This window comes from Carcharodon carcharias, chromosome 24 (genome assembly GCF_017639515.1).
Source record: "Carcharodon carcharias isolate sCarCar2 chromosome 24, sCarCar2.pri, whole genome shotgun sequence".
Taxonomy (NCBI): domain Eukaryota; kingdom Metazoa; phylum Chordata; class Chondrichthyes; order Lamniformes; family Lamnidae; genus Carcharodon; species Carcharodon carcharias.
Genome location: NC_054490.1, coordinates 757,414 through 781,812, shown reverse-complemented (window position 1 = coordinate 781,812; position 24,399 = coordinate 757,414). Strand labels below are relative to the sequence as shown.

General features: G+C 56.7%; 1 protein-coding gene across 1 annotated transcript in view; it reads left to right on the top strand.

The window, feature by feature from the left end:
• The window catches only part of LOC121269383 (glutathione S-transferase P-like), a 43,861-nt gene extending 29,533 nt beyond the window's left edge, over positions 1-14,328 (top strand). Inside the window, exons 2-5 of the mRNA XM_041173973.1 lie at positions 10,756-10,843; positions 11,535-11,638; positions 12,916-13,023; positions 13,990-14,328. Of these exons, the coding sequence (XP_041029907.1) occupies positions 10,756-10,843; positions 11,535-11,638; positions 12,916-13,023; positions 13,990-14,178 (489 nt within the window). The 3' untranslated portion in view covers positions 14,179-14,328. The remainder of the gene's footprint in view (positions 1-10,755; positions 10,844-11,534; positions 11,639-12,915; positions 13,024-13,989) is intronic.
• The last annotated feature ends 10,071 nt before the right edge of the window (positions 14,329-24,399 follow it).

The window sequence follows — 24,399 nt, the reverse complement described above, 5'->3', positions numbered from 1 at the left end:
AGCACCTACACCCCTCCCTATCTCAGTAACCTCCTCCAGCACCTACACCCCTCCCTATCTCTGTAACCTCCTCCAGCACCTACACCCCTCCCTATCTCTGTAACCTCCTCCAGCAACAACAACCCTCCCTATCTCAGTAACCTCCTCCAACCCCAACAACCCTCCCTATCTCTGTAAACTCCTCCAGCCCCTACAACCCTCCCTATCTCAGTAACCGCCTCCAACCCCAACAACCCTCCCTATCTCTGTAAACTTGTTCAGTCCCTACAACCCTCCCTATCCCTGTAACCTCCTCCAGACCCTACAAACCTCCCTATCGCTGTAACCTCCTCCAGTCCCTACACCCCTCCCTATCTCTGTAACCTCCTCCAGCCCCTACACCCCTCCCTATCTCTGTAACCGCCTCCAACCCCTACAACCCTCTCAATTTCTGTAACGTCCTCCAGCCCCTACAACCCTCCCTATCTCTGTAACCTCCTCCAGTCCGTACAACTCTCCCTATCTCTTTAATCTCCTCCAGCCCCTACACCCCTCCCTATCTCTGTAACCTCCTCCAACCCCTACAACCCTCCCTATCCCTGTAACCTCCTCCAGCCCCTACAACCCTCCCTATCTCTGTAACCTCCTCCAGTCACTACACGCCTCCCTATCTCTGTAAACTCCTCCAGCCCCTACAACCCTACCTATCTCTGTAACCTCCTCCAGTCCGTACAACCCTCCCTATCTCTTTAATCTCCTCCAGCCCCTACACCCCTCCCTATCTCTGTAACCTCCTCCAACCACTACAACCCTCCCTATCCCTGTAACCTCCTCCAGCCCCTACAACCCTCCCTATCTCTGTAACCTCCTCCAGTCACTACACGCCTCCCTATCTCTGTAAACTCCTCCAGCCCCTACAACCCTACCTATCTCTGTAACCTCCTCCAGCGCCTACACCCCTCGCTATCTCTTTAACCTCCTCCAGCCCCTACAACCCTCCCAGTCTCTGTAACCTCCTCCAGCCCCTTCAACCCTCCCTATCTCTGTAACCTCCTCCAGCCCCTGCACACCTCCCTATCTCTGTAAACTCCTCCAGCCTCTACAACCCTCCCTATCTCTGTAAACTCGTCCAGCCCCTACAACCCTCCCTATCTCTGTAACCTCTTCCAGCCCCTACACCCCTCCCTATCTCTGTAACATCCTCCAGCCCCTACACAACTCCCTATCTCTGTAACCTCCTCCAGCTTTTACAGCCCCTCCCTATCTTTGTAACCTCATCCAGCCCCTACAGCCCTCCCTATCTCTGTAAAATCCTCCAGCCCCTCCAGCCCTCCCTATCTCTGTAACCTCCTCCAGCCCCTACACCCCTCCCTATCTCTGTAACCTCCTCCAGGCCATACAACCCTCCTTATCTCTGTAACCTCCTCCAGCCCCTACACCCCTCCCTATCTCTGTAAACTCCTGATGCCCCTACACCTCTCCCTATCTCTGTAACCTCCTCCAGGCCATACAACCCTCCTTATCTCTGTAACCTCCTCCAGCCCCTACACCCCTCCCTATCTCTGTAAACTCCTGATGCCCCTACACCTCTCCCTATCTTTGTAACCTCCTCCAGGCCCTACAACCCTCCTTATCTCTGTAACCTCCTCCAGTCCCTACACCCCTCCCTATCTCTGTAAAATCCTCCAGCCCCTGCAACCCTCCCTATCTCTGTAACCTCCTACAGCCCCTACACCCCTCCCTATCTCTGTAACATCCTCGAGCACCTACACCCCTCCCTATCTCAGTAACCTCCTCCAGCACCTACACCCCTCCCTATCTCTGTAACCTCCTCCAGCACCTACACCCCTCTCTAAGTCTGTAACCTCCTCCAGCAACAACAACCCTCCCTATCTCTGTAAACTCCTCCAGCCCCTACAACCCTCCCTATCTCAGTAACCTCCTCCAACCCCAACAACCCTCCCTATCTCTGTAAACTTGTTCAGTCCCTACAACCCTCCCTATCCCTGTAACCTCCTCCAGACCCTACAGCACTCCCAATCTCTGGAACCTCCTCCAGCCCCTGCAACCCTCACTATCTCTGTAACATTCTCCAGACCCCTACACCCCTCCCTATCTCTGTAACCTCCTCAAAACCTACAACTCTCCCAATTTCTGTAACGTCCTCCAGCCCCTACACCACTCCCTATATCTGTAACCTCCGCTAGGCCTCTATAATCCTCCCTATCTCTTTAATCTCCTCCAGCCCCCACAACCCTCCCTATCTCTGTAACCTCCTCCAACCCCTACAAAGCTCCCTATCACTGTAACCTCCTCCAGCCCCTACAACCCTCCCTATCTCTGTAACGTCCTCCAGTCCCTACACCCCTCCCTATCTCTGTAACCTCCTCCAGCCCCTACAACCCTCCCTATCTCTGTAACCTCCTCCAGCACCTACACCCCTCCCTATCTCTGTAACCTCCTCCAGCCCCTACACACTCCCTATCTCTGTAACCTCCTCCAGCCGCTACAACCCTCCCTATCTCTGTAACGTCCTCCAGTCCCTACACCCCTCCCTATCTCTGTAACCTCCTCCAGCCCCTACAACCCTCCCTATCTCTGTAACCTCCTCCAGCACCTACACCCCTCCCTATCTCTGTACCCTCCTCCAGCCCCTACAACCCTCCCAGTCTCTGTAACCTCCTCCAGCCCCTTCAACCCTCCTTATCTCTGTAACCTCCTCCAGCCCCTGCACCACTCTCTTTCTCTGTAACCTCCTCCAGCCGCTACACACCTCCCTATCTCTGTAACCTCCTCCAGCCCCTACAACCCTCCCTATCTCTGTAACCTCCTCCAGCCCCTACAACACTCCCTATCTCTGTAACCTCCTCCAGCCCCTACTTTCTCCCTATCTCTGTAACCTCCAGCAGCCCCTACAACCCTCCCTGTCTCTGTAACCGCCTACAGCCCCTGCAACCCTCCCTATCTCTGTAACCTCCTCCAACCCCTACAACCCACCCTATCTCTTTAACCACCTCGAGCCCTTACATCCCTCCCTATCTCTGTAACCTCCTCCAGCCCCTACAACCCCCCCTATCCCTGTAACCTCCTCCAGCCCCTACACTCCTCCCTATCTCTGTAACCTCCTCCAGACCATACACCCCTCCCTATTTCTCTAACCTCCTGCAGCCCCTACACCCCGCCCTATCTCTGTAACCTCCTCCAGCCACTACAACCCTCCCTATCTCTGCAACCTCCTCCAGCCCCTACAACCCTCCCTATCTCTGTAACCTCCTCCAACCCCTAAAACCCTCCCTATCGCTGTAACCTCCTCCAGTCCCTACACGCCTCCCTATCTCTGTAACCTCCTCCAGCCCCTACAACCCTACCTATCTCTGTAGCCTCCTCCAGCACCTACACCCCTCCCTATCTCTTTAACCTCCTCCAGCCCCTACAACCCTCCCAGTCTCTGTAACCTCCTCCAGCCCCTTCAACCCTCCCTATCTCTGTAACCTCCTCCAGCCCCTACACACCTCCCTATCTTTGTAACCTCATCCAGCCCCTACAGCCCTCCCTATCTCTGTAAAATCCACCTCCCCTCCAGCCCTCCCTATCTCTGTAACCTCCTCCAGCACCTACACCCCTCCCTATCTCTGTAAACTCCTGATGCCCCTACACCTCTCCCTATCTCTGTAACCTCCTCCAGCCCCTACAACCCTCCTTATCTCTGTAACCTCCTCCAGTCCCTACACCCCACCCTATCTCTGTAAAATCCTCCAGCCCCTACAACCCTCCCTATCTCTGTAAAATCCTCCAGCCCCTACAACCCTCCCTATCTCTGTAACCTCCTACAGCCCCTACAACCCTCCGTATCTCTGTAACCTCCTCCAGCCCCCACAACCCTCCATATCTCTGTAACCTCCTCCAGCCCCTACACCCCTCCCTATCTCTGTAACATCCTCGAGCACCTACACCCCTCCCTATCTCAGTAACCTCCTCCAGCACCTACACCCCTCCCTATCTCTGTAACCTCCTCCAGCACCTACACCCCTCCCTATCTCTGTAACCTCCTCCAGCAACAACAACCCTCCCTATCTCAGTAACCTCCTCCAACCCCAACAACCCTCCCTATCTCTGTAAACTCCTCCAGCCCCTACAACCCTCCCTATCTCAGTAACCGCCTCCAACCCCAACAACCCTCCCTATCTCTGTAAACTTGTTCAGTCCCTACAACCCTCCCTATCCCTGTAACCTCCTCCAGACCCTACAAACCTCCCTATCGCTGTAACCTCCTCCAGTCCCTACACCCCTCCCTATCTCTGTAACCTCCTCCAGCCCCTACACCCCTCCCTATCTCTGTCACCGCCTCCAACCCCTACAACACTCCCAATTTCTGTAACGTCCTCCAGCCCCTACAACCCTCCCTATCTCTGTAACCTCCTCCAGTCCGTACAACCTTCCCTATCTCTTTAATCTCCTCCAGCCCCTACACCCCTCCCTATCTCTGTAACCTCCTCCAACCCCTACAACCCTCCCTATCCCTGTAACCTCCTCCAGCACCTACAACCCTCCCTATCTCTGTAACCTCCTCCAGTCACTACACGCCTCCCTATCTCTGTAAACTCCTCCAGCCCCTACAACCCTACCTATCTCTTTAACCTCCTCCAGCGCCTACACCCCTCGCTATCTCTTTAACCTCCTCCAGCCCCTACAACCCTCCCAGTCTCTGTAACCTCCTCCAGCCCCTTCAACCCTCCCTATCTCTGTAACCTCCTCCAGCCCCTGCACACCTCCCTATCTCTGTAAACTCCTCCAGCCTCTAAAACCCTCCCTATCTCTGTAAACTCGTCCAGCCCCTACAACCCTCCCTATCTCTGTAACCTCTTCCAGCCCCTACACCCCTCCCTATCTCTGTAACATCCTCCAGCCCCTACACCACTCCCTATCTCTGTAACCTCCTCCAGCTTTTACAGCCCTCCCTATCTTTGTAACCTCATCCAGCCCCTACAGCCCTCCCTATCTCTGTAAAATCCTCCAGCCCCTCCAGCCCTCCCTATCTCTGTAACCTCCTCCAGCCCCTACACCCCTCCCTATCTCTGTAACCTACTCCAGGCCATACACCCCTCCTTATCTCTGTAACCTCCTCCAGCCCCTACACCCCTCCCTATCTCTGTAAACTCCTGATGCCCCTACACCTCTCCCTATCTCTGTAACCTCCTCCAGGCCATACAACCCTCCTTATCTCTGTAACCTCCTCCAGCCCCTACACCCCTCCCTATCTCTGTAAACTCCTGATGCCCCTACACCTCTCCCTATCTCTGTAACCTCCTCCAGGCCCTACAACCCTCCTTATCTCTGTAACCTCCTCCAGTCCCTACAACCCTCCCTATCTCTGTAAAATCCTCCAGCCCCTGCAACCCTCCCTATCTCTGTAACCTCCTACAGCCCCTACACCCCTCCTTATCTCTGTAACATCCTCGAGCACCTACACCCCTCCCTATCTCAGTAACCTCCTCCAGCACCTACACCCCTCCCTATCTCTGTAACCTCCTCCAGCAACAACAACCCTCCCTATCTCTGTAAACTCCTCCAGTCCCTACAACCCTCCCTATCTCAGTAATCTCCTCCAACCCCAACAACCCTCCCTATCTCTGTAAACTTGTTCAGTCCCTACAACCCTCCCTATCCCTGTAACCTCCTCCAGACCCTACAACACTCCCTATCGCTGTAACCTCCTCCAGTCCCTACACCCCTCCCTATCTCTGTAACCTCCTCCAGCCCCTACACCCCTCCCTATCTCTGTCACCGCCTCCAACCCCTACAACACTCCCAATTTCTGTAACGTCCTCCAGCCCCTACAACCATCCCTATCTCTGTAACCTCCTCCAGTCCGTACAACCCTCCCTATCTCTTCAATCTCCTCCAGCCCCTACACCCCTCCCTATCTCTGTAACCTCCTCCAACCCCTACAAAGCTCCCTATCCCTGTAACCTCCTCCAGCCCCTACAACCCTCCCTATCTCTGTAACGTCCTCCAGTCCCTACACCCCTCACTATCTCTTTACCCTCCTCCAGCCCCTACAACCATCCCTATCTCTGTAACCTCCTCCAGCACCTACACCCCTCCCTATCTCTGTAACCTCCTCCAGCCCCTACAAACCTCCCAGTCTCTGTAACCTCCTCCAGCCCCTTCAACCCTCCTTATCTCTGTAACCTCCTCCAGCCCCTGCACCCCTCCCTATCTCTGTAATCTCCTCCAGCCCCTACACCCCTCCCTATCTCTGTAACCTCCTCCAGCACCTACACCCCTCTCTATCTCTGTAACCTCCTCCAGCAACAACAACCCTCCCTATCTCAGTAACCTCCTCCAACCCCAACAACCCTCCCTATCTCTGTAAACTTGTTCAGTCCCTACAACCCTCCCTCTCCCTGTAACCTCCTCCAGCCCCTACAACACTGCCTATCGCTGTAACCTCCTCCAGTCCCTACACCCCTCCCTATCTCTGTAACCTCCTCCAGCCCCTACACCCCTCCCTATCTCTGTAACCGCCTCCAACCCCTACAACCCTCCCAATTTCTGTAACGTCCTCCAGCCCCTACAACCCTCCCTATCTCTGTAACCTCCTCCAGTCCGTACAACCCTCCCTATCTCTTTAATCTCCTCCAGCCCCTACACCCCTCCCTATCTCTGTAACCTCTCCAACCCCTACAACCCTCCCTATCTCTGTTCTCCTCTAGGCCCTACAAACTCCCTGTCTCTGTAACCTCCTCCAGCCCCAACACCCCTCCCTATCTCTGTAACCTCCTGAAGACCCTACACACCTCCCTATTTCTGTAACCTCCTCCAGAACCTACACCCCTCCCTATTTCTGTAACCTCCTCCAGCTCCTACAACCCTCCCTATCTGAAACCTCCTCCAGGCCATACACCCCTCCCTATCTGTAACCTCCTCCAGCCCCTACAACCCTCCCTATCTGAAACCTCCTCCAGCCACTACACCCCTCCCTATCTCTTTAACCTCCTCCAGCCACTACAACCCTCCTTATCTCTGTAACCTCCTCCAGCCCCTACACCCCTCCCTATTTCTGTAACCTCCTCCAGCCCCTACACCCCTCCCTATCTCTGTAACCTCCTCCAGCCCCTACACCCCTCCCTATCTCTGTAGCCTCCTCCAGACCCTACATCCCTCCCTATCTCTGTAACATCCTCCAACCGCTACACCCCTCCCTATCTCTGTAACCTCCTCCAGCCCCTAACAACCCTGCCTATCTCTGTAAACTTATTCAGTCCCTACAACCCTCCCTATCCCTGTAACCTCCTCCAGCCCCTACAACCCTCCCTATCTCTGTAACGTCCTCCAGTCCCTACACCCCTCCCTATCTCTGTAACCTCCTCCAGCCCCTACAACCCTCCCTATCTCTGTAACCTCCTCCAGCACCTACACACCTCCCTATCTCTGTAACCTCCTCCAGCCCCTACAACCCTCCCAGTCTCTGTAACCTCCTCCAGCCCCTTCAACCCTCCCTATCTCTGTAACCTCCTCCAGCCCCTGCACCACTCTCTTTCTCTGTAACCGCCTCCAGCCCCTGCAACCCTCCCTATCTCTGTAACCTCCTCCAACCCCTACAACCCACCCTATCTCTTTAACCACCTCGAGCCCTTACATCCCTCCCTATCTCTGTAACCTCCTCTAGCCCCTACAACCCCCCCTATCCCTGTAACCTCCTCCAGCCCCTACACTCCTCCCTATCTCTGTAAACTCCTCCAGCCCATACAAACCTCCCTATCTCTGTAACCTCCTACAGCCCCTACAATCCTCCCTATCTCTGGAATCTCCGCCAGACCCTACAACCCTCCCTATCTCTGCAACCTCCTCCAGCCTCTACAACCCTCCCGATCTCAGTAACCTCCTCCAGACCCTACACCCCTCCCTATCTCTCTAACCTCCTCCAGCCCCTACACCCCGCCCTATCTCTGTAACCTCCTCCAGCCCCTACAACCCTCCCTATCTCTGCAACCTCCTCCAGCCCCTACAACCCTCCCTATCTCTGTAACCTCCTCCAACCCCTACAACCCTCCCTATATCTGTAACCACCTCCAGCCCATACACCCCTCCTTAACTCTGTGACCTCCTCCAACCCCTAGAACCCTCCCTATCCCTGTAAACTCCTCCAACCCTCACACCCATCCCTATCTCTGTAAACTCCTCCAGCACCTACAACCCCTCCTAGCTCTGTAACCACCTCCAGCCCCTAGAACCCTCCCTATCCCTTTAAACTCCTCCAACCCTCACACCCCTTCTATCTCTGTAACCTCCTCCAGCGCCTACAACCCTCCCTATCTCTGTAACCTCCTCCAGCGCCTACAACCCTGCCTATCGCTGTAACCTCCTCCAGTCCCTACACCCCTCCCTATCTCTGTAACCTCCTCCAGCCCCTACACCCCTCCCTATCTCTGTAACCGCCTCCAACCCCTACAACCCTCTCAATTTCTGTAACGTCCTCCAGCCCCTACAACCCTCCCTATCTCTGTAACCTCCTCCAGTCCGTACAACCCTCCCTATCTCTTTAATCTCCTCCAGCCCCTACACCCCTCCCTATCTCTGTAACCTCCTCCAACCCCTACAACCCTCCCTATCTCTGTTCTCCTCTAGGCCCTACAAACTCCCTGTCTCTGTAATCTCCTCCAGCCCCAACACCCCTCCCTATCTCTGTAACCTCCTGAAGACCCTACACACCTCCCTATTTCTGTAACCTCCTCCAGAACCTACACCCCTCCCTATTTCTGTAACCTCCTCCAGCTCCTACAACCCTCCCTATCTGAAACCTCCTCCAGGCCATACACCCCTCCGTATCTGTAACCTCCTCCAGCCCCTACACCCCTCCCTATTTCTGTAACCTCCTCCAGCCCCTACACCCCTCCCTATCTCTGTAACCTCCTCCAGCCCCTACACCTCTCCCTATCTCTGTAACCTCCTCCAGCCCCTACACCCCTCTCTATCTCTGTAGCCTCCTCCAGAAACTACACCCCTCCCTATCTCTGTAACATCCTCCAACCGCTACACCCCTCCCTATCTCTGTAACCTCCTCCAGCCCCTACAACCCTCCCTATCTCTGTAACGTCCTCCAGTCCCTACACCCCTCCCTATCTCTGTAACCTCCTCCAGCGCCTACAACCCTCCCTATCTCTGTAACCTCCTCCAGCACCTACACCCCTCCCTATCTCTGTAACCTCCTCCAGCCCCTACAACCCTCCCAGTCTCTGTAACCTCCTCCAGCCCCTTCAACCCTCCCTATCTCTGTAACCTCCTCCAGCCCCTGCACCACTCTCTTTCTCTGTAACCTCCTCCAGCCGCTACACACCTCCCTATCTCTGTAACCTCCTCCAGCCCCTACACCCCTCCCTATCTCTGTAACCTCCTCCAGCCCCTACAACCCTCCCTATCTCTGTAACCTCCAGCAGCCCCTACAACCCTCCCTGTCTCTGTAACCGCCTCCAGCCCCTGCAACCCTCCCTATCTCTGTAACCTCCTCCAGCCCCTACAACCCTCCCTATCTCTGTAACCTCCTCCAACCCCTACAACCCACCCTATCTCTTTAACCACCTCGAGCCCTTACATCCCTCCCTATCTCTGTAACCTCCTCTAGCCCCTACAACCCTCCCTATCTCTGTAACCTCCTCCAGCCTCTACAACCCTCCCGATCTCAGTAACCTCCTCCAGACCCTACACCCCTCCCTATCTCTCTAACCTCCTCCAGCCCCTACACCCCGCCCTATCTCTGTAACCTCCTCCAGCCCCTACAACCCTCCCTATCTCTGCAACTTCCTCCAGCCCCTACAACCCTCCCTATCTCTGTAACCTCCTCCAACCCCTACAACCCTCCCTATATCTGTAACCACCTCCAGCCCCTACACCCCTCCTTAACTCTGTGACCTCCTCCAACCCCTAGAACCCTCCCTATCTCTGTAAACTCCTCCAGCACCTACAACCCCTCCTAGCTCTGTAACCACCTCCAGCCCCTAGAACCCTCCCTATCCCTTTAAACTCCTCCAACCCTCACACCCCTTCTATCTCTGTAACCTCCTCCAGCGCCTACACCCCTCCTTATCCCTGTAACCTCCTCCAGTCGCCTACAACATCCCCTATCTCTGTAAACTCCTCCAGCCCCTACAGCCCTCCCTATCTCTGTAACCTCCTCCAGCCCCTACACCCCTCCCTATCTCTGTAACCTCCTCCAGCCCCTACACCCCTCCCTATCTCTGTAACCTCCTCCAGCCCCTACACCCCTCCCTATCTCTGTAACCTCCTCCAGTCCCTACACCCCTCCCTATCTCTGTAAAATCCTCCAGCCTCTACAGCCCTCCCTATCTCTGTAACCTCCTCCAGCCCCTACAGCCCTCCCTATCTCTGTAACCTCCTCCAGCCCCTACACCCCTCCCTATCTCTGTAACCTCCTCCAGCCCCTACACCCCTCCCTATCTCTGTAACCTCCTCCAGCCCCTACAACCATCCCTATCTCTGTAACCTTCTCCAGCACCTACAACCCTCCCCAAATTCCGGCCTCTTGACCATCCCCCTAGTTTTAATCTCTCCACCGTCGGCGGCGGTGCCTTCAACTGCCTTGGGTGTGGGGGGTGGGGGGGTGGCCCTGACCCTCTTTAAATCAACACGTTCTCCCTCTGAAACCTGATCAGGATTCAATCTCAGGTTTAACCCTCAAGGTGAGTCGAGCCTTCGGCCTAATATGTCTCAGTTCTCCGAGCAGTGATGCATTTTCTCTTCCTTTTTCTCTTCCAGGTTTTCGGCCAGCTGCCCAAATTTAAAGATGACCACTTCGTGCTGTTCCAGTCCAATGCCATTCTCCGCCACTTGGCCCGCAAACATGGTTCGTACCTGGGAAAATCCGCGCCTTGCCAATACACGGGCCTAGAATAGCCCCATGTCGATATGCACACACACACACACACTAATATCTGTATCTGACCAGCTGGAGCCTGAGGCCCACCCGCCTTCACGAAGCCTGAGGCCCACCTACTGGCCGGAGCCTGCGGCCTACCTGCCCAGGTGGAGCCTGAGGCCCACCCGCCTTCACGAAGACTGAGGCCCACCTACTGGCCGGAGCCTGCGGCCTACCTGCCCGGGTGGAGCCTGAGGCCCACCCGCCGACATGAATCCTGAGGCCCACCTACTGGCTGGAGCCTGCGGCCTACCTGCCCGGGTGGAGCCTGAGGCCCACCCGCCGACATGAATCCTGAGGCCCACCTACTGGCTGGAGCCTGAGGCCTACCCGACCGGCACGAAGCCAGAGAGAGAACCACCGGCTCACCTTGGGGCCTGCGGCCAACCTGCCTGCTGGAGCCTGAGGCCTACCCGAGCTGGCTGGAGCCTGAGGCCTAGCCAGCTGGCTGGAGCCTGAGGCCTACCCACCCTGGCTGGAGTCTGAGGCCTACCCGAGCTGGCTGGACGCCACCACCCCCCCCCCCCTTCCTTCACGTGGCTGCTGCAGGTTACCGCTGGTCTCCAATCGAAATCACATGCGACTGACGCATTCAATTTTGGTATTCTGTTTGCCAAAGATTTGTACGGGATGGACAACAAGGAGGCCGCACTGCTGGACATGACTAATGACGGAGTCGAGGACCTGAGGATGAAGTACGCCATACTCATCTACAAAGAATATGTGAGTCGCCCTTATCAAGGGAGGTTTTAGGAGAGAGCCTATCTGCACGTGGACCCGAGGGCGATGGGAGGGGAAGGTGTCAGGAACCAGAGGAGCGGGACTCACGGAGCAGATTCTAGGAAGCTGACGGACAAACCGGGCCCAGTTCCTGACATCGGGCCTCAGGCGGGTTCTGTCGGACTTGCAGGGAGCCCAGAGCAGACACAATGCGGCGGTGGGGGGGGGGGGCGTACATTAAAGGGGGAGGGGGTTGCAGAGAGATGAGGTGTGTAACGTCTAGAGCGGTCCCAGGGTAAAGGTCGTGATCAACGTGTCAAAGTGGCGCTCCCTCAGTACTGACCCTCTGACAGTGCGGCACTCCCTCAGTACTGACCCTCTGACAGTGCGGCACTCCCTCAGTACTGACCATCCGACAGTGCGGCGCTCCCTCAGTACTGACCCTCCGACAGTGCGGCACTCCCTCAGTACTGACCCTCCAACAGTGCGGCACTCCCTCAGTACTGACCATCCGACAGTGCGGCGCTCCCTCAGTACTGACCCTCCGACAGTGCGGCGCTCCCTCAGTACTGACCCTCCGACAGTGCGGCGCTCCCTCAGTACTGACCCTCCGACAGTGCGGCGCTCCCTCAGTACTGACCCTCCGACAGTGCGGCGCTCCCTCAGTACTGACCCTCCGACAGTGCGGCGCTCCCTCAGTACTGACCCTCCGACAGTGCAGAACTCTCTCAGTACTGACCCTCCGACAGTGCGGCACTCCCTCAGTGCTGACCCTCTGACAGTGCGGCACTCCCTCAGTACTCACCTTCCGACAGTGCGGCTCTCCCTCAGTACTGACCCTCCGACAGTGCGGCGCTCCCTCAGTACTGACCCTCCGACAGTGCGGCGCTCCCTCAGTACTGACCCTCCGACAGTGCGGCGCTCCCTCAGTACTGACCCCCCGACAGTCCGGCACTCCGTCAGTACTGACCCTCCGACAGTGCGGCGCTCCCTCAGTACTGACCCTCCGACAGTGCGGCGCTCCCTCAGTACTGACCCTCCGACAGTGCGGCGCTCCCTCAGTACTGACCCTCCGACAGTGCGGCGCTCCCTCAGTACTGACCCTCCGACAGTGCAGAACTCTCTCAGTACTGACCCTCCGACAGTGCGGCACTCCCTCAGTGCTGACCCTCTGACAGTGCGGCGCTCCCTCAGTACTGACCCTCCGACAGTGCGGTGCTCCCTCAGTATTGATCCACGTACAAACATTCTAACAATTTATCTTTACATTTTACCCACAGGAGACTGGGAAAGATGCTTTCATCAAGAACATCCCAGCGGAACTGAAGCCTTTCGAAAACATACTGGCCAAAAATAATGGAGGGAAGGATTTTCTCGTGGGGAAAAAGGTACAAGACCCAGGGAGATCTACACTGTATCTAACCCGTGCTGTACCTGCCCTGGGAGCACTCGATGCTGACACTGGGTATAAAGTGGGGAGGGACACACTGTCAGGGTAATGTAGAGGGAGCTCTACACTGTATCTAACCCGTGCTGTACCTGCCCTGGGAGCACTCGATGCTGACACTGGGTATAAAGTGTGGGCGACACACTGTCAGGGTAATGTAGAGGGAGCTCTACACTGTATCTAACCCGTGCTGTACCTGCCCTGGGAGCGCTCGATGCTGACACTTGGTATAAATTGGGGAGAGGTGGGACACTGGTCAGGGTAATGTAGAGGGAGATCTACAGTATCTAACCCGTGCTGTACCTGCCCTGGGAGCGCTCGATGCTGACACTGGGTATAAATTGGGGAGAGGTGGGACACTGGTCAGGGTAATGTAGAGGGAGGTCTACACTGTATCTAACCCGTGCTGTACCTGCCCTGGGAGCGCTCGATGCTGACACTGGGTATAAATTGGGGAGGGACACACTGTCGGGGTAATGTAGAGGGAGCTCTACACTGTATCTAACCCGTGCTGTACCTGCCCTGGGAGCGCTCGATGCTGACACTTGGTATAAATTGGGGAGAGGTGGGACACTGGTCAGGGTAATGTAGAGGGAGATCTACAGTATCTAACCCGTGCTGTACCTGCCCTGGGAGCGCTCGATGCTGACACTGGGTATAAATTGGGGAGAGGTGGGACACTGGTCAGGGTAATGTAGAGGGAGGTCTACACTGTATCTAACCCGTGCTGTACCTGCCCTGGGAGCGCTCGATGCTGACACTGGGTATAAATTGGGGAGAGGTGGGACACTGGTCAGGGTAATGTAGAGGGAGGTCTACACTGTATCTAACCCGTGCTGTACCTGCCCTGGGAGCGCTCGATGCTGACACTCACTAACTCTCCCTCTCTCTCTCTCTCTCTCTGTAGATCTCTTACGCTGATTATAACCTGGTTGATCTGCTCTCTAACCTCGAGGTGCTGTCTCCGGGTTGCCTGAATGTCACCCCCCTGCTCAAGGCCTACGTGGACCGTGTCCTCTCCAGGCCTAAACTCAAGGCTTACCTGGAATCCGACGCTCACAAAAAACTCCCCATCAACGGGAATGGGAAGCAGTGAGCGCGAGGGAGAGGCCCAGGCCCCCAGAACCAGGCCCAGCTAGGCCTCACCGACCTTCGACCCCCCACCCCCCCCCCTTCCACTGGATAGCTTGACGTCTCGCTCGTTGTCACGGCGACTGAAATAAAGCCGGCGCTGGCGTAAACCAGGCCTCCTGCTGTGTCTGTTGCGTTTCTTTTTCACTCTCTCTGACACTCCTACCCCCTTCCCCACCACCTGCCCCCTCGACCCCCACCCCCACCTCCTCTCTCACGGTCAGTGATTCAGCCACCGGTCCCGGTTGCGTCCGGAGAATGGCCAATCCCCCGCCGGTCACCGAGCGAGCGAGCGGGCGAGGCTCGGCTGCCCCCTCCGGCGGTGACTCCGGCCGCTTCGGCCCTTTCCTCTCTCCACCCCTCTCACCTTGCGGGGGGTTATGGGGGGGTGGGGGGCGAGACCCCCCCCCCCACCCCCACCCGTCCCCCCTACTAGCGCTTGTGTCGTGTGCGCGTCCACCAGTCCCGAGAGCCGTGTTTTGCCTTCACATCGCTTTATTTACGGAACTCAGGCCGCCGGGTCAGCCTCCCGCAGTGACGGCCCTCACGGTCGATGGGCCGGCGGTGTGGGGGAGGGGATGGGGTGAAGGGGGTGGGAGGGGCTGTGGGAAGGGTTGACCTCGGGCTAGGGTGGGTTCCAACGCTGCTTTGCAAAGAGAGGCCCAGGGCTGATGGAGAGTGAGCGGGGGGGTAGGGGAGGGAGGGGAGAGGGAGTGAAGAGGGAGAGGGAGTGAAGAGGGAGAGGGAGAGGGAGTAAAGAGGGAGTGAAGAGGGAGCGAAGAGGGACAGGGAGAGAAAAGGGAGTGAAGAGGGAGAGGGAGTGAAGAGGGAGTGAAGAGGGACAGGGAGAGAAAAGGGAGTGAAGAGGGAGAGGGAGTGAAGAGGGAGAGGGAGTGAAGAGGGAGTGAAAGAGGGAGAGAAGAGGGAGTGAAGAGGGAGTGAAGAGGGAGAGGGAGAGAAGAGGGAGTGAAGAGGGAGAGGGAGTGAAGAGGGAGTGAAGAGGGAGAGGGAGTGAAGAGGGAGAGGGGGTGAAGAGGGAGAGGGGGTGAAGAGGGAGAGGGAGAGGGAGTGAAGAGGGAATGAAGTGGGAGTGAAGATAGAGTGAAGAGGGAGTTAAGAGGGAGAGGGGGTGAAGAGGGAGTGAAGTGGGAATGAAGAGGGAGTGAAGAGGGAGTGAAGAGGGAGTGAAGAGGGAGTGAAGAGGGAGAGGGAGTGAAGAGGGAGAGGGGGTGAAGGGGGAGAGGGAGAGGGAGTGAAGAGGGAATGAAGTGGGAGTGAAGATAGAGTGAAGAGGGAGTTAAGAGGGAGAGGGGGTGAAGAGGGAGTGAAGAGGGAGAGGGAGTGAAGAGGGAGAGGGAGTGAAGAGGGAGAGGGAGAGGGAGTGAAGAGGGAATGAAGTGGGAGTGAAGATAGAGTGAAGAGGGAGTTAAGAGGGAGAGGGGGTGAAGAGGGAGTGAAGTGGGAATGAAGAGGGAGAGGCAGAGAAGAGGGAGTGAAGAGGGAGAGAGAGGGAGAGGGAATGAAGAGGGAGAGGGTGTGAAGAGGGAGAGGGGGTGATGAAGGTTATGGAGTGAGAGGGTCCAGGAGTGAGGGAGGTAGTAAGTGAGAGGGGTAGGGAGTGAGAGGGTCCGGGAGTGAGGGAGGTAGTAAGTGAGAGGGGCAGGGAGTGAGAGGGTTGGGAGTGAAAGGGGTAGGGAGTGAGAGGGGCCGGGAGTGAGGGAGGCAGTAAGTGAGAGGGGTAGGGAGTGAGGAGGGAGAAGCAGTAAAGAGGGGGAAGTGAGTGAAGTGGGGGGAGCAGTAAAGGGGGGTCAGTGAAGGGGTCAGTGAGGGGGGTCAGTGAAGGGGTCAGTGAGGGGGGTCAGTGAAGGGGTCAGTGAAGGGGGCAGTGAATGGGGGTCAGTGAAGGGGTCAGTGAAGGGGGCGGTGAATGGGGGTCAGGGAAGAGGGGTCAGTGAAGGGGTCAGTGAAGGGGTCAGTAAAGGGGGGTCAGTGAAGGGGTCAGTGAAGGGGGCGGTGAATGGGGGTCAGGGAAGGGGGGTCAGTGAAGGGGTCAGTGAAGGGGGGTCAGTGAAGGGGTCAATGAAGGGGGGTCAGTGAAGGGGGGCAATGAAGGGGTCAGTGAAGGGGTTAGTGAAGGGGGGTCAGTGAAGGGGTCATTGAAGGGGTCAATGAAGGGGGGTCAGTGAAGGGGTCAGTGAAGGGGGGTCAGTGAAGGGGGGTCAGTGAAGGGGTCAGTGAGGGGGGTCAGTGAAGGGGTTAGTGAAGGGGGGTCAGTGAAGGGGTCAGTGAAGGGGTCAATGAAGGGGGGTCAGTGAAGGGGTCAGTGAAGGGGGGTCAGTGAAGGGGGGTCAGTGAAGGGGTCAGTGAGGGGGGTCAGTGAAGGGGTCAGTGAAGGGGGGTCAGTGAAGGGGGTGTCATTGAAGGGGTCAGTGAAGGGGGGTCAGTGAAGGGGGGTCAGTGAAGGGGTCAGTGAAGGGGGGTCAGTGAAGGGGTCATTGAAGGGGTCAGTGAAGGGCTCATTGAAGGGGGGTCAGTGAAGGGGTCAGTGAAGGGCTCATTGAAGGAGGGTCAGTGAAGGGGTCAGTGAAGGGGGGTCAGTGAAGGGGTCAGTGAAGGGGGGTCAGTGAAGGGGTCAGTGAAGAGGGGTCAGTGAAGGGGTCAGTGAAGAGGGGTCAGTGAAGGGGTCAGTGAAGGGCTCATTGAAGGGGGGTCAGTGAAGGGGGGTCAGTGAAGGGGTCAGTGAAGGGGTCAGTGAAGAGGGGTCAGTGAAGGGGTCAGTGAAGAGGGGTCAGTGAAGGGGTCAGTGAAGGGCTCATTGAAGGGGGGTCAGTGAAGGGGTCAGTGAAGGGGGGTCAGTGTTGGGGGTCAGTGAAGGGGGGTCAGTGAAGGGGTCAGTGAAGGGGGGTCAGTGAAGGGGGTTCAGTGAAGGCGTCAGTGAAGGGCTCTTTGAAGGGGGGTCAGTGAAGGGGTCAGTGAAGGGGTCAGTGAAGGGGGGTCAGTGAAGGGGGGTCAGTGAAGGGGTCAGTGAAGGGGTCAGTGAAGGGGGGTCAGTGAAGGGGTCAGTGAAGGGGGGTCAGTGAAGGGGTCAGTGAAGGGATCAGTGAAGGGGGGGTCAGTGAAGGGGTCAGTGAAGCGGGGTCAGTGAAGGGGTCAGTGAAGGGGTCAGTGAAGTGGGGTCAGTGAAGGGGGGTCAGTGTTGGGGGTCAGTGAAGGGGGGTCAGTGAAGGGGTCAGTGAAGGGGTCAGTGAAAGGGGGGTCAGTGAAGGGGTCAGTGAAGGGGTCAGTGAAGGGGTCAGTGAAGGGGGTTCAGTGAAGGCGTCAGTGAAGGGGGGTCAGTGAAGGGGGTTCAGTGAAGGGGTGTCAGTGAAGGGGGGTCAGTGAAGGGGGGTTCAGTGAAGGGGTGTCAGTGAAGGGGGGTCAGTGAAGGGGGGTCAGTGAAGGCGTCAGTGAAGGGGGGGTCAGTGAAGGGGGTTCAGTGAAGGGGTGTCAGTGAAGGGGTCAGTGAAGGGGTCAGTGAAGGGGTCAGTGAAGGGGTCAGTGAAGGGGGTTCAGTGAAGGCGTCAGTGAAGGGGGTTCAGTGAAGGGGGTGTCAGTGAAGGGGGTGTCAGTGAAGGGGTCAGTGAAGGGGTCAGTGAAGAGGGGTCAGTGAAAGGGAATGTGGGTCATTGAAGGGGGTCAGTGTTGGGGGTCAGTGAAGGGGGGTCAGTGTTGGGGGTCAGTGAAGGGGTCAATGAAGGGGTCAGTGAAGTGGGGTCAGTGAAGGTGGGTCAGTGAAGGGGTCAGTGAAGGGGTCAGTGAAGGGGGATCAGTGAAGGGGGGTCAGTGAAGGGGTCAGTGAAGGGGGGGTCAGTGAAGGGGGTTCAGTGAAGGGGTGTCAGTGAAGGGGGGTCAGTGAAGGGGGGTCAGTGAAGGGGGGTCAGTGAAGGCGTCAGTGAAGGGGGGGTCAGTGAAGGGGTCAGTGAAGAGGTCAGTGAAGGGGGGTCAGTGAAGGCGGGTCAGTGAGGGGGGGTCAGTGAAGGGGGGTCAGTGAAGAGGTCAGTGAAGGGGGGTCAGTGAAGGGGTCAGTGAAGGGGTCAGTGAAGCGTGGTCAGTGAAGGGGGGTCAGTGAAGGGGTCAGTGAAGAGGTCAGTGTTGGGGGTCAGTGAAGGGGTCAGTGAAGGGGTCAGTGAAGGGGTCAGTGTTGGGGGTCAGTGTTGGGGGTCTGTGAAGGGGTCAGTGAAGGGGTCAGTGAATGGTCAGTGAAGGGGTCAGTGAAGGGGACAGTGAAGGGGTCAATGAAGGGGTCAGTCAATGGTCAGTGAAAGGGGGGTCAGTGAAGGGGTCAGTGAAGGGGTCAGTGAAGGGGTTCAGTGAAGGGGTCAGTGAAGGGGTCAGTGAAGGGGGGTCAGTGAAGGGGTCAGTGAAGGGGTCAGTGTTGGGGGTCAGTGTAGGGGTCAGTGAAGGGGTCAGTGTTGGGGGTCAGTGTTGGGGGTCATTGAAGGGGTCAGTGAAGGGGTCAGTGTTGGGGGTCAGTGTTGGGCATCAGTGAAGGGGTCAGTGAAGGGGACAGTGAAGGGGTCAGTGAAGGGGTCAGTGAAGGGGTCAGTGAAGGGGACAGTGAAGGGGTCAATGAAGGGGTCAGTGAATGGTCAGTGAAAGGGGGGTCAGTGAAGGGGTCAGTGAAGGGGTCAGTGAAGGGGTTCAGTGAAGGGGTCAGTGAAGGGGTCAGTGTTGGGGGTCAGTGTAGGGGTCAGTGAAGGGGTCAGTGTTGGGGGTCAGTGTTGGGGGTCAGTGAAGGGGTCAGTGAAGGGGTCAGTGAAGGGGTCAGTGAAGGTGTCAGTGAAGTGGGGTCAGTGAAGTGGGGTCAGTGTTGGGGGTCAGTGAAAGGGGGGTCAGTGAAGGGGTCAGTGAAGGGGGGTCAGTGAAGGGGTCAGTGAAGGGGTCAGTGAAGGGGGGTCAGTGAAGGGGTCAGTGTTGGGGGTCAGTGTTGGGGGTCAGTGAAGGGGTCAGTGAAGGGGTCAGTGAAGGGGTCATTGTTGGGGGTCAGTGTTGGGGGTCAGTGAAGGGGTCAGTGTTGGGGGTCAGTGTTGGGCGTCAGTGAAGGGGTCAGTGAAGGGGTCAGTGAATGGTCAGTGAAGGGGGGGTCAGTGAAGGGGTCAGTGAATGGTCAGTGAAGGGGGGTCAGTGAAGGGGTCAGTGAAGGGGTCAGTGAAGTGGGGTCAGTGAAGGGGGGTCAGTGTTGGGGGTCAGTGAAGGGGTCAGTGAAGGGGTCAGTGAAGGGGTCAGTGAATGGTCAGTGAAGGGGGGGTCAGTGAAGGGGTCAGTGAATGGTCAGTGAAGGGGGGTCAGTGAAGGGGTCAGTGAAGGGGGGTCAGTGAATGGTCAGTGAAGGGGGGGGTCAGTGAAGGGGTCAGTGAAGGGGTCAGTGTTGGGGGTTAGTGAAGGGGGGTCAGTGAAGGGGTCAGTGAAGGGGTCAGTGAAGGGGGGTCAGTGAAGGGGTCAGTGTTGGGGGTCAGTGTTGGGGGTCAGTGAAGGGGTCAGTGTTGGGGGTCAGTGAAGGGGTCATTGTTGGGGGTCAGTGTTGGGGGTCAGTGAAGGGGTCAGTGTTGGGGGTCAGTGTTGGGCGTCAGTGAAGGGGTCAGTGAAGGGGTCAGTGAATGGTCAGTGAAGGGGGGGTCAGTGAAGGGGTCAGTGAATGGTCAGTGAAGGGGGGTCAGTGAAGGGGTCAGTGTTGGGGGTCAGTGTTGGGGGTCAGTGAAGGGGTCAGTGTTGGGGGTCAGTGAAGGGGTCATTGTTGGGGGTCAGTGTTGGGGGTCAGTGAAGGGGTCAGTGTTGGGGGTCAGTGTTGGGCGTCAGTGAAGGGGTCAGTGAAGGGGTCAGTGAATGGTCAGTGAAGGGGGGGTCAGTGAAGGGGTCAGTGAATGGTCAGTGAAGGGGGGTCAGTGAAGGGGTCAGTGAAGGGGTCAGTGAAGTGGGGTCAGTGAAGGGGGGTCAGTGTTGGGGGTCAGTGAAGGGGTCAGTGAAGGGGTCAGTGAAGGGGTCAGTGAATGGTCAGTGAAGGGGGGGTCAGTGAAGGGGTCAGTGAATGGTCAGTGAAGGGGGGTCAGTGAAGGGGTCAGTGAAGGGGGGTCAGTGAATGGTCAGTGAAGGGGGGGGTCAGTGAAGGGGTCAGTGAAGGGGTCAGTGTTGGGGGTTAGTGAAGGGGGGTCAGTGAAGGGGTCAGTGAAGGGGTCAGTGAAGGGGGGTCAGTGAAGGGGTCAGTGAAGGGGTCAGTGTTGGGGGTCAGTGTTGGGGGTCAGTGAAGGGGTCAGTGTTGGGGGTCAGTGAAGGGGTCATTGTTGGGGGTCAGTGTTGGGGGTCAGTGAAGGGGTCAGTGTTGGGGGTCAGTGTTGGGCGTCAGTGAAGGGGTCAGTGAAGGGGTCAGTGAATGGTCAGTGAAGGGGGGTCAGTGAAGGGGTCAGTGAAGGGGGGTCAGTGAATGGTCAGTGAAGGGGGGGTCAGTGAAGGGGTCAGTGAAGGGGTCAGTGTTGGGGGTCAGTGAAGGGGGGTCAGTGAAGGGGTCAGTGAATGGTCAGTGAAGGGGGGTCAGTGAAGGGGTCAGTGAAGGGGTCAGTGAAGTGGGGTCAGTGAAGGGGGGTCAGTGTTGGGGGTCAGTGAAGGGGTCAGTGAAGGGGTCAGTGAAGGGGTCAGTGAATGGTCAGTGAAGGGGGGGTCAGTGAAGGGGTCAGTGAATGGTCAGTGAAGGGGGGTCAGTGAAGGGGTCAGTGAAGGGGGGTCAGTGAATGGTCAGTGAAGGGGGGGGTCAGTGAAGGGGTCAGTGAAGGGGTCAGTGTTGGGGGTTAGTGAAGGGGGGTCAGTGAAGGGGTCAGTGAAGGGGTCAGTGAAGGGGGGTCAGTGAAGGGGTCAGTGAAGGGGTCAGTGTTGGGGGTCAGTGTTGGGGGTCAGTGAAGGGGTCAGTGTTGGGGGTCAGTGAAGGGGTCATTGTTGGGGGTCAGTGTTGGGGGTCAGTGAAGGGGTCAGTGTTGGGGGTCAGTGTTGGGCGTCAGTGAAGGGGTCAGTGAAGGGGTCAGTGAATGGTCAGTGAAGGGGGGTCAGTGAAGGGGTCAGTGAAGGGGGGTCAGTGAATGGTCAGTGAAGGGGGGGTCAGTGAAGGGGTCAGTGAAGGGGTCAGTGTTGGGGGTCAGTGAAGGGGGGTCAGTGAAGGGGTCAGTGAATGGTCAGTGAAGGGGGGGTCAGTGAAGGGGTCAGTGAATGGTCAGTGAAGGAGGGTCAGTGAAGGGGTCAGTGAATGGTCAGTGAACAGACAGACGGGGGGGGCGGTTGAGGGAACCAGTCTGCTTCTCACTGAGAGCTGTATCGGTAGCTGCCATCACCAAAAGACTTGGCCAAAGCTAAGGCAGTGTGGGAGCGGTCAGACACCCCTCCGCTATTGGAGGTGGCGCAGAAGGACGAGAGGGGGTAAGGAGGGACTGTCGGATGGTCACACAGATAGCCCAGCCTGGAGGATTGAAGACCACGGTGTCCCACTGCCAATCCAAGACAACGGGGAGGCTGCTGTGTGGGTGCCAAGGGACTGGAAAGCAGGTCACGCGGAGAATACACCTCGGACTCTGACCCTGAGGAGGAAGAGACAACAGGATCAGCAGGAGGGTCGACACAGAGAACGCACAGCCCTCAAATCCCACCCAATCCCTGTCAGAGGGTCAGTACTGAGTGAGTGCCGCACTGTCGGAGGGTCAGTACTGAGGGCGTGCCGCACTGTCAGAGTGTCAGTACAGAGGGAGTGCCGCACTGTCGGAGGGTCAGTACTGAGGGAGTGCCGCACTGTCAGAGGGTCAGTACTGAGGGAGTGCCGCACTGTCGGAGGGTCAGTACTGAGGGAGCGCCGCACTGTCGGAGGGTCAGTACTGAGGGAGGGCCGCACTGTCAGAGGGTCAGTACTGAGGGAGTGCCGCACTGTCGGATGTTCAGTACTGAGGGAGCGCCGCACTGTCAGAGGGTCAACGTTGGGAGACAACAGCCAGTGAAGAGCTTTCTCCGTCAAAGGTACTGAGAGACACCAGTCAGTGTACAGATATCTCCCTGAGAGAGAAGGGACTGAGAGACACCAGTCAGTGTACAGATATCTCCCTGAGAGAGAGAGGGGACTGAGAGACACCAGTCAGTGTACAGATATCTCCCTGAGAGAGAGAGGGACTGAGAGACACCAGTCAGTGTACAGATATCTCCCTGAGAGAGAGGGACTGAGAGACATCAGTCAGTGTGCAGATATCTCCCTGAGAGAGAGGGACTGAGAGACACCAGTCAGTGTGCAGATATCTCACTGAGAGAGAGAAGGACTGAGAGACACCAGTCAATGTACAGATATCTCCCTGAGAGAGAGGGACTGAGAGACACCAGTCAGTGTGCAGATATCTCCCTGAGAGAGAGGGACTGAGAGACACCAGTCAGTGTGCAGATATCTCACTGAGAGAGAGAAGGACTGAGAGACACCAGTCAATGTACAGATATCTCCCTGAGAGAGGGGACTGACAGACACCAGTTAGTGTACAGATATCTCCCTGAGAGAGAAAGAGAGGGACTGAGAGACACCAGTCAGTGTACAGATATCTCCCTGAGAGAGAGGAGACTGAGAGACACCAGTCAGTCTACAGATATCTCCCTGAGAGAGAGAGACTGAGAGACACCAGTCAGTGTGCAGATATCTCACTGAGAGAGAGAAAGACTGAGAGACACCAGTCAGTGTACAGATATCTCCCAGAGAGAGAGGGAATGAGAGACACCAGTCAGTGTACAGATATCTCACTGAGAGAGAGAGGGACTGAGAGACACCAGTCAGTGTACAGATATCTCCCTGAGAGAGGGGACTGACAGACACCAGTCAGTGTACAGATATCTCCCTGAGAGAGAGGAGACTGAGAGACACCAGTCAGTGTACAGATATCTCACTGAGAGAGAGAGGGACTGAGAGACACCAGTCAGTGTACAGTTATCTCCCTGACAGAGAGAGGGGGGGACTGAGAGACACCAGTCAGTGTACAGATATCTCCCTGAGAGAGAGAGGGACTGAGAGACACCAGTCAGTGTACAGATATCTCCCTGAGAGAGAGAGGGACTGAGAGACACCAGTCAGTGTACAGATATCTCCCTGACAGAGAGGGGACTGAGAGACACCAGTCAGTGTACAGATATCTCCCTGAGAGAGAGAGGGGGGACTGAGAGACACCAGTCAGTGTACAGATATCTCCCTGAGAGAGAGAGGGGACTGAGAGACACCAGTCAGTGTACAGATATCTCCCTGAGAGAGAGGGGACTGAGAGACACCAGTCAGTGTACAGATATCTCCCTGAGAGAGAGAGGGACTGAGAGACACCAGTCAGTGTACAGATATCTCCCTGACAGAGAGGGGACTGAGAGACACCAGTCAGTGTACAGATATCTCCCTGAGAGAGAGGGGGGGGACTGAGAGACACCAGTCAGTGTACAGATATCTCCCTGAGAGAGAGAGGGGACTGAGAGACACCAGTCAGTGTACAGATATCTCCCTGAGAGAGAGAGGGACTGAGAGACACCAGTCAGTGTACAGATATCTCCCTGAGAGAGAGAGAGACTGAGAGACACCAGTCAGTGTACAGATATCTCCCTGAGAGAGAGAGGGACTGAGAGACACCAGTCAGTATACAGATATCTCCCTGAGAGAGAGGGACTGAGAGACACCAGTCAGTGTACAGATATCTCCCTGAGAGAGAGAGGGACTGAGAGACACCAGTCAATGTACAGATATCTCCCTGAGAGAGAAAGGGGACTGAGAGGCACCAGTCAGTGTACATATATCTCCCTGAGAGAGAGAGGGGACTGAGAGACACCAGTCAGTGTAAAGATATCTCCCTGAGAGAGGGAGGGACTGAGAGACACCAGTCAGTGTACAGATATCTCCCTGAGAGAGAGGTGACTGAGAGACATCAGTCAGTGTACAGATATCTCACTGAGAGAGAGGTGACTGAGAGACACCAGTCAGTGTAAAGATATCTCCCTGAGAGAGGGAGGGACTGAGAGACACCAGTCAGTGTACAGATATCTCCCTGAGAGAGAGGTGACTGAGAGACATCAGTCAGTGTACAGATATCTCACTGAGAGAGAGGTGACTGAGAGACACCAGTCAGTGTAAAGATATCTCCCTGAGAGAGGGAGGGACTGAGAGACACCA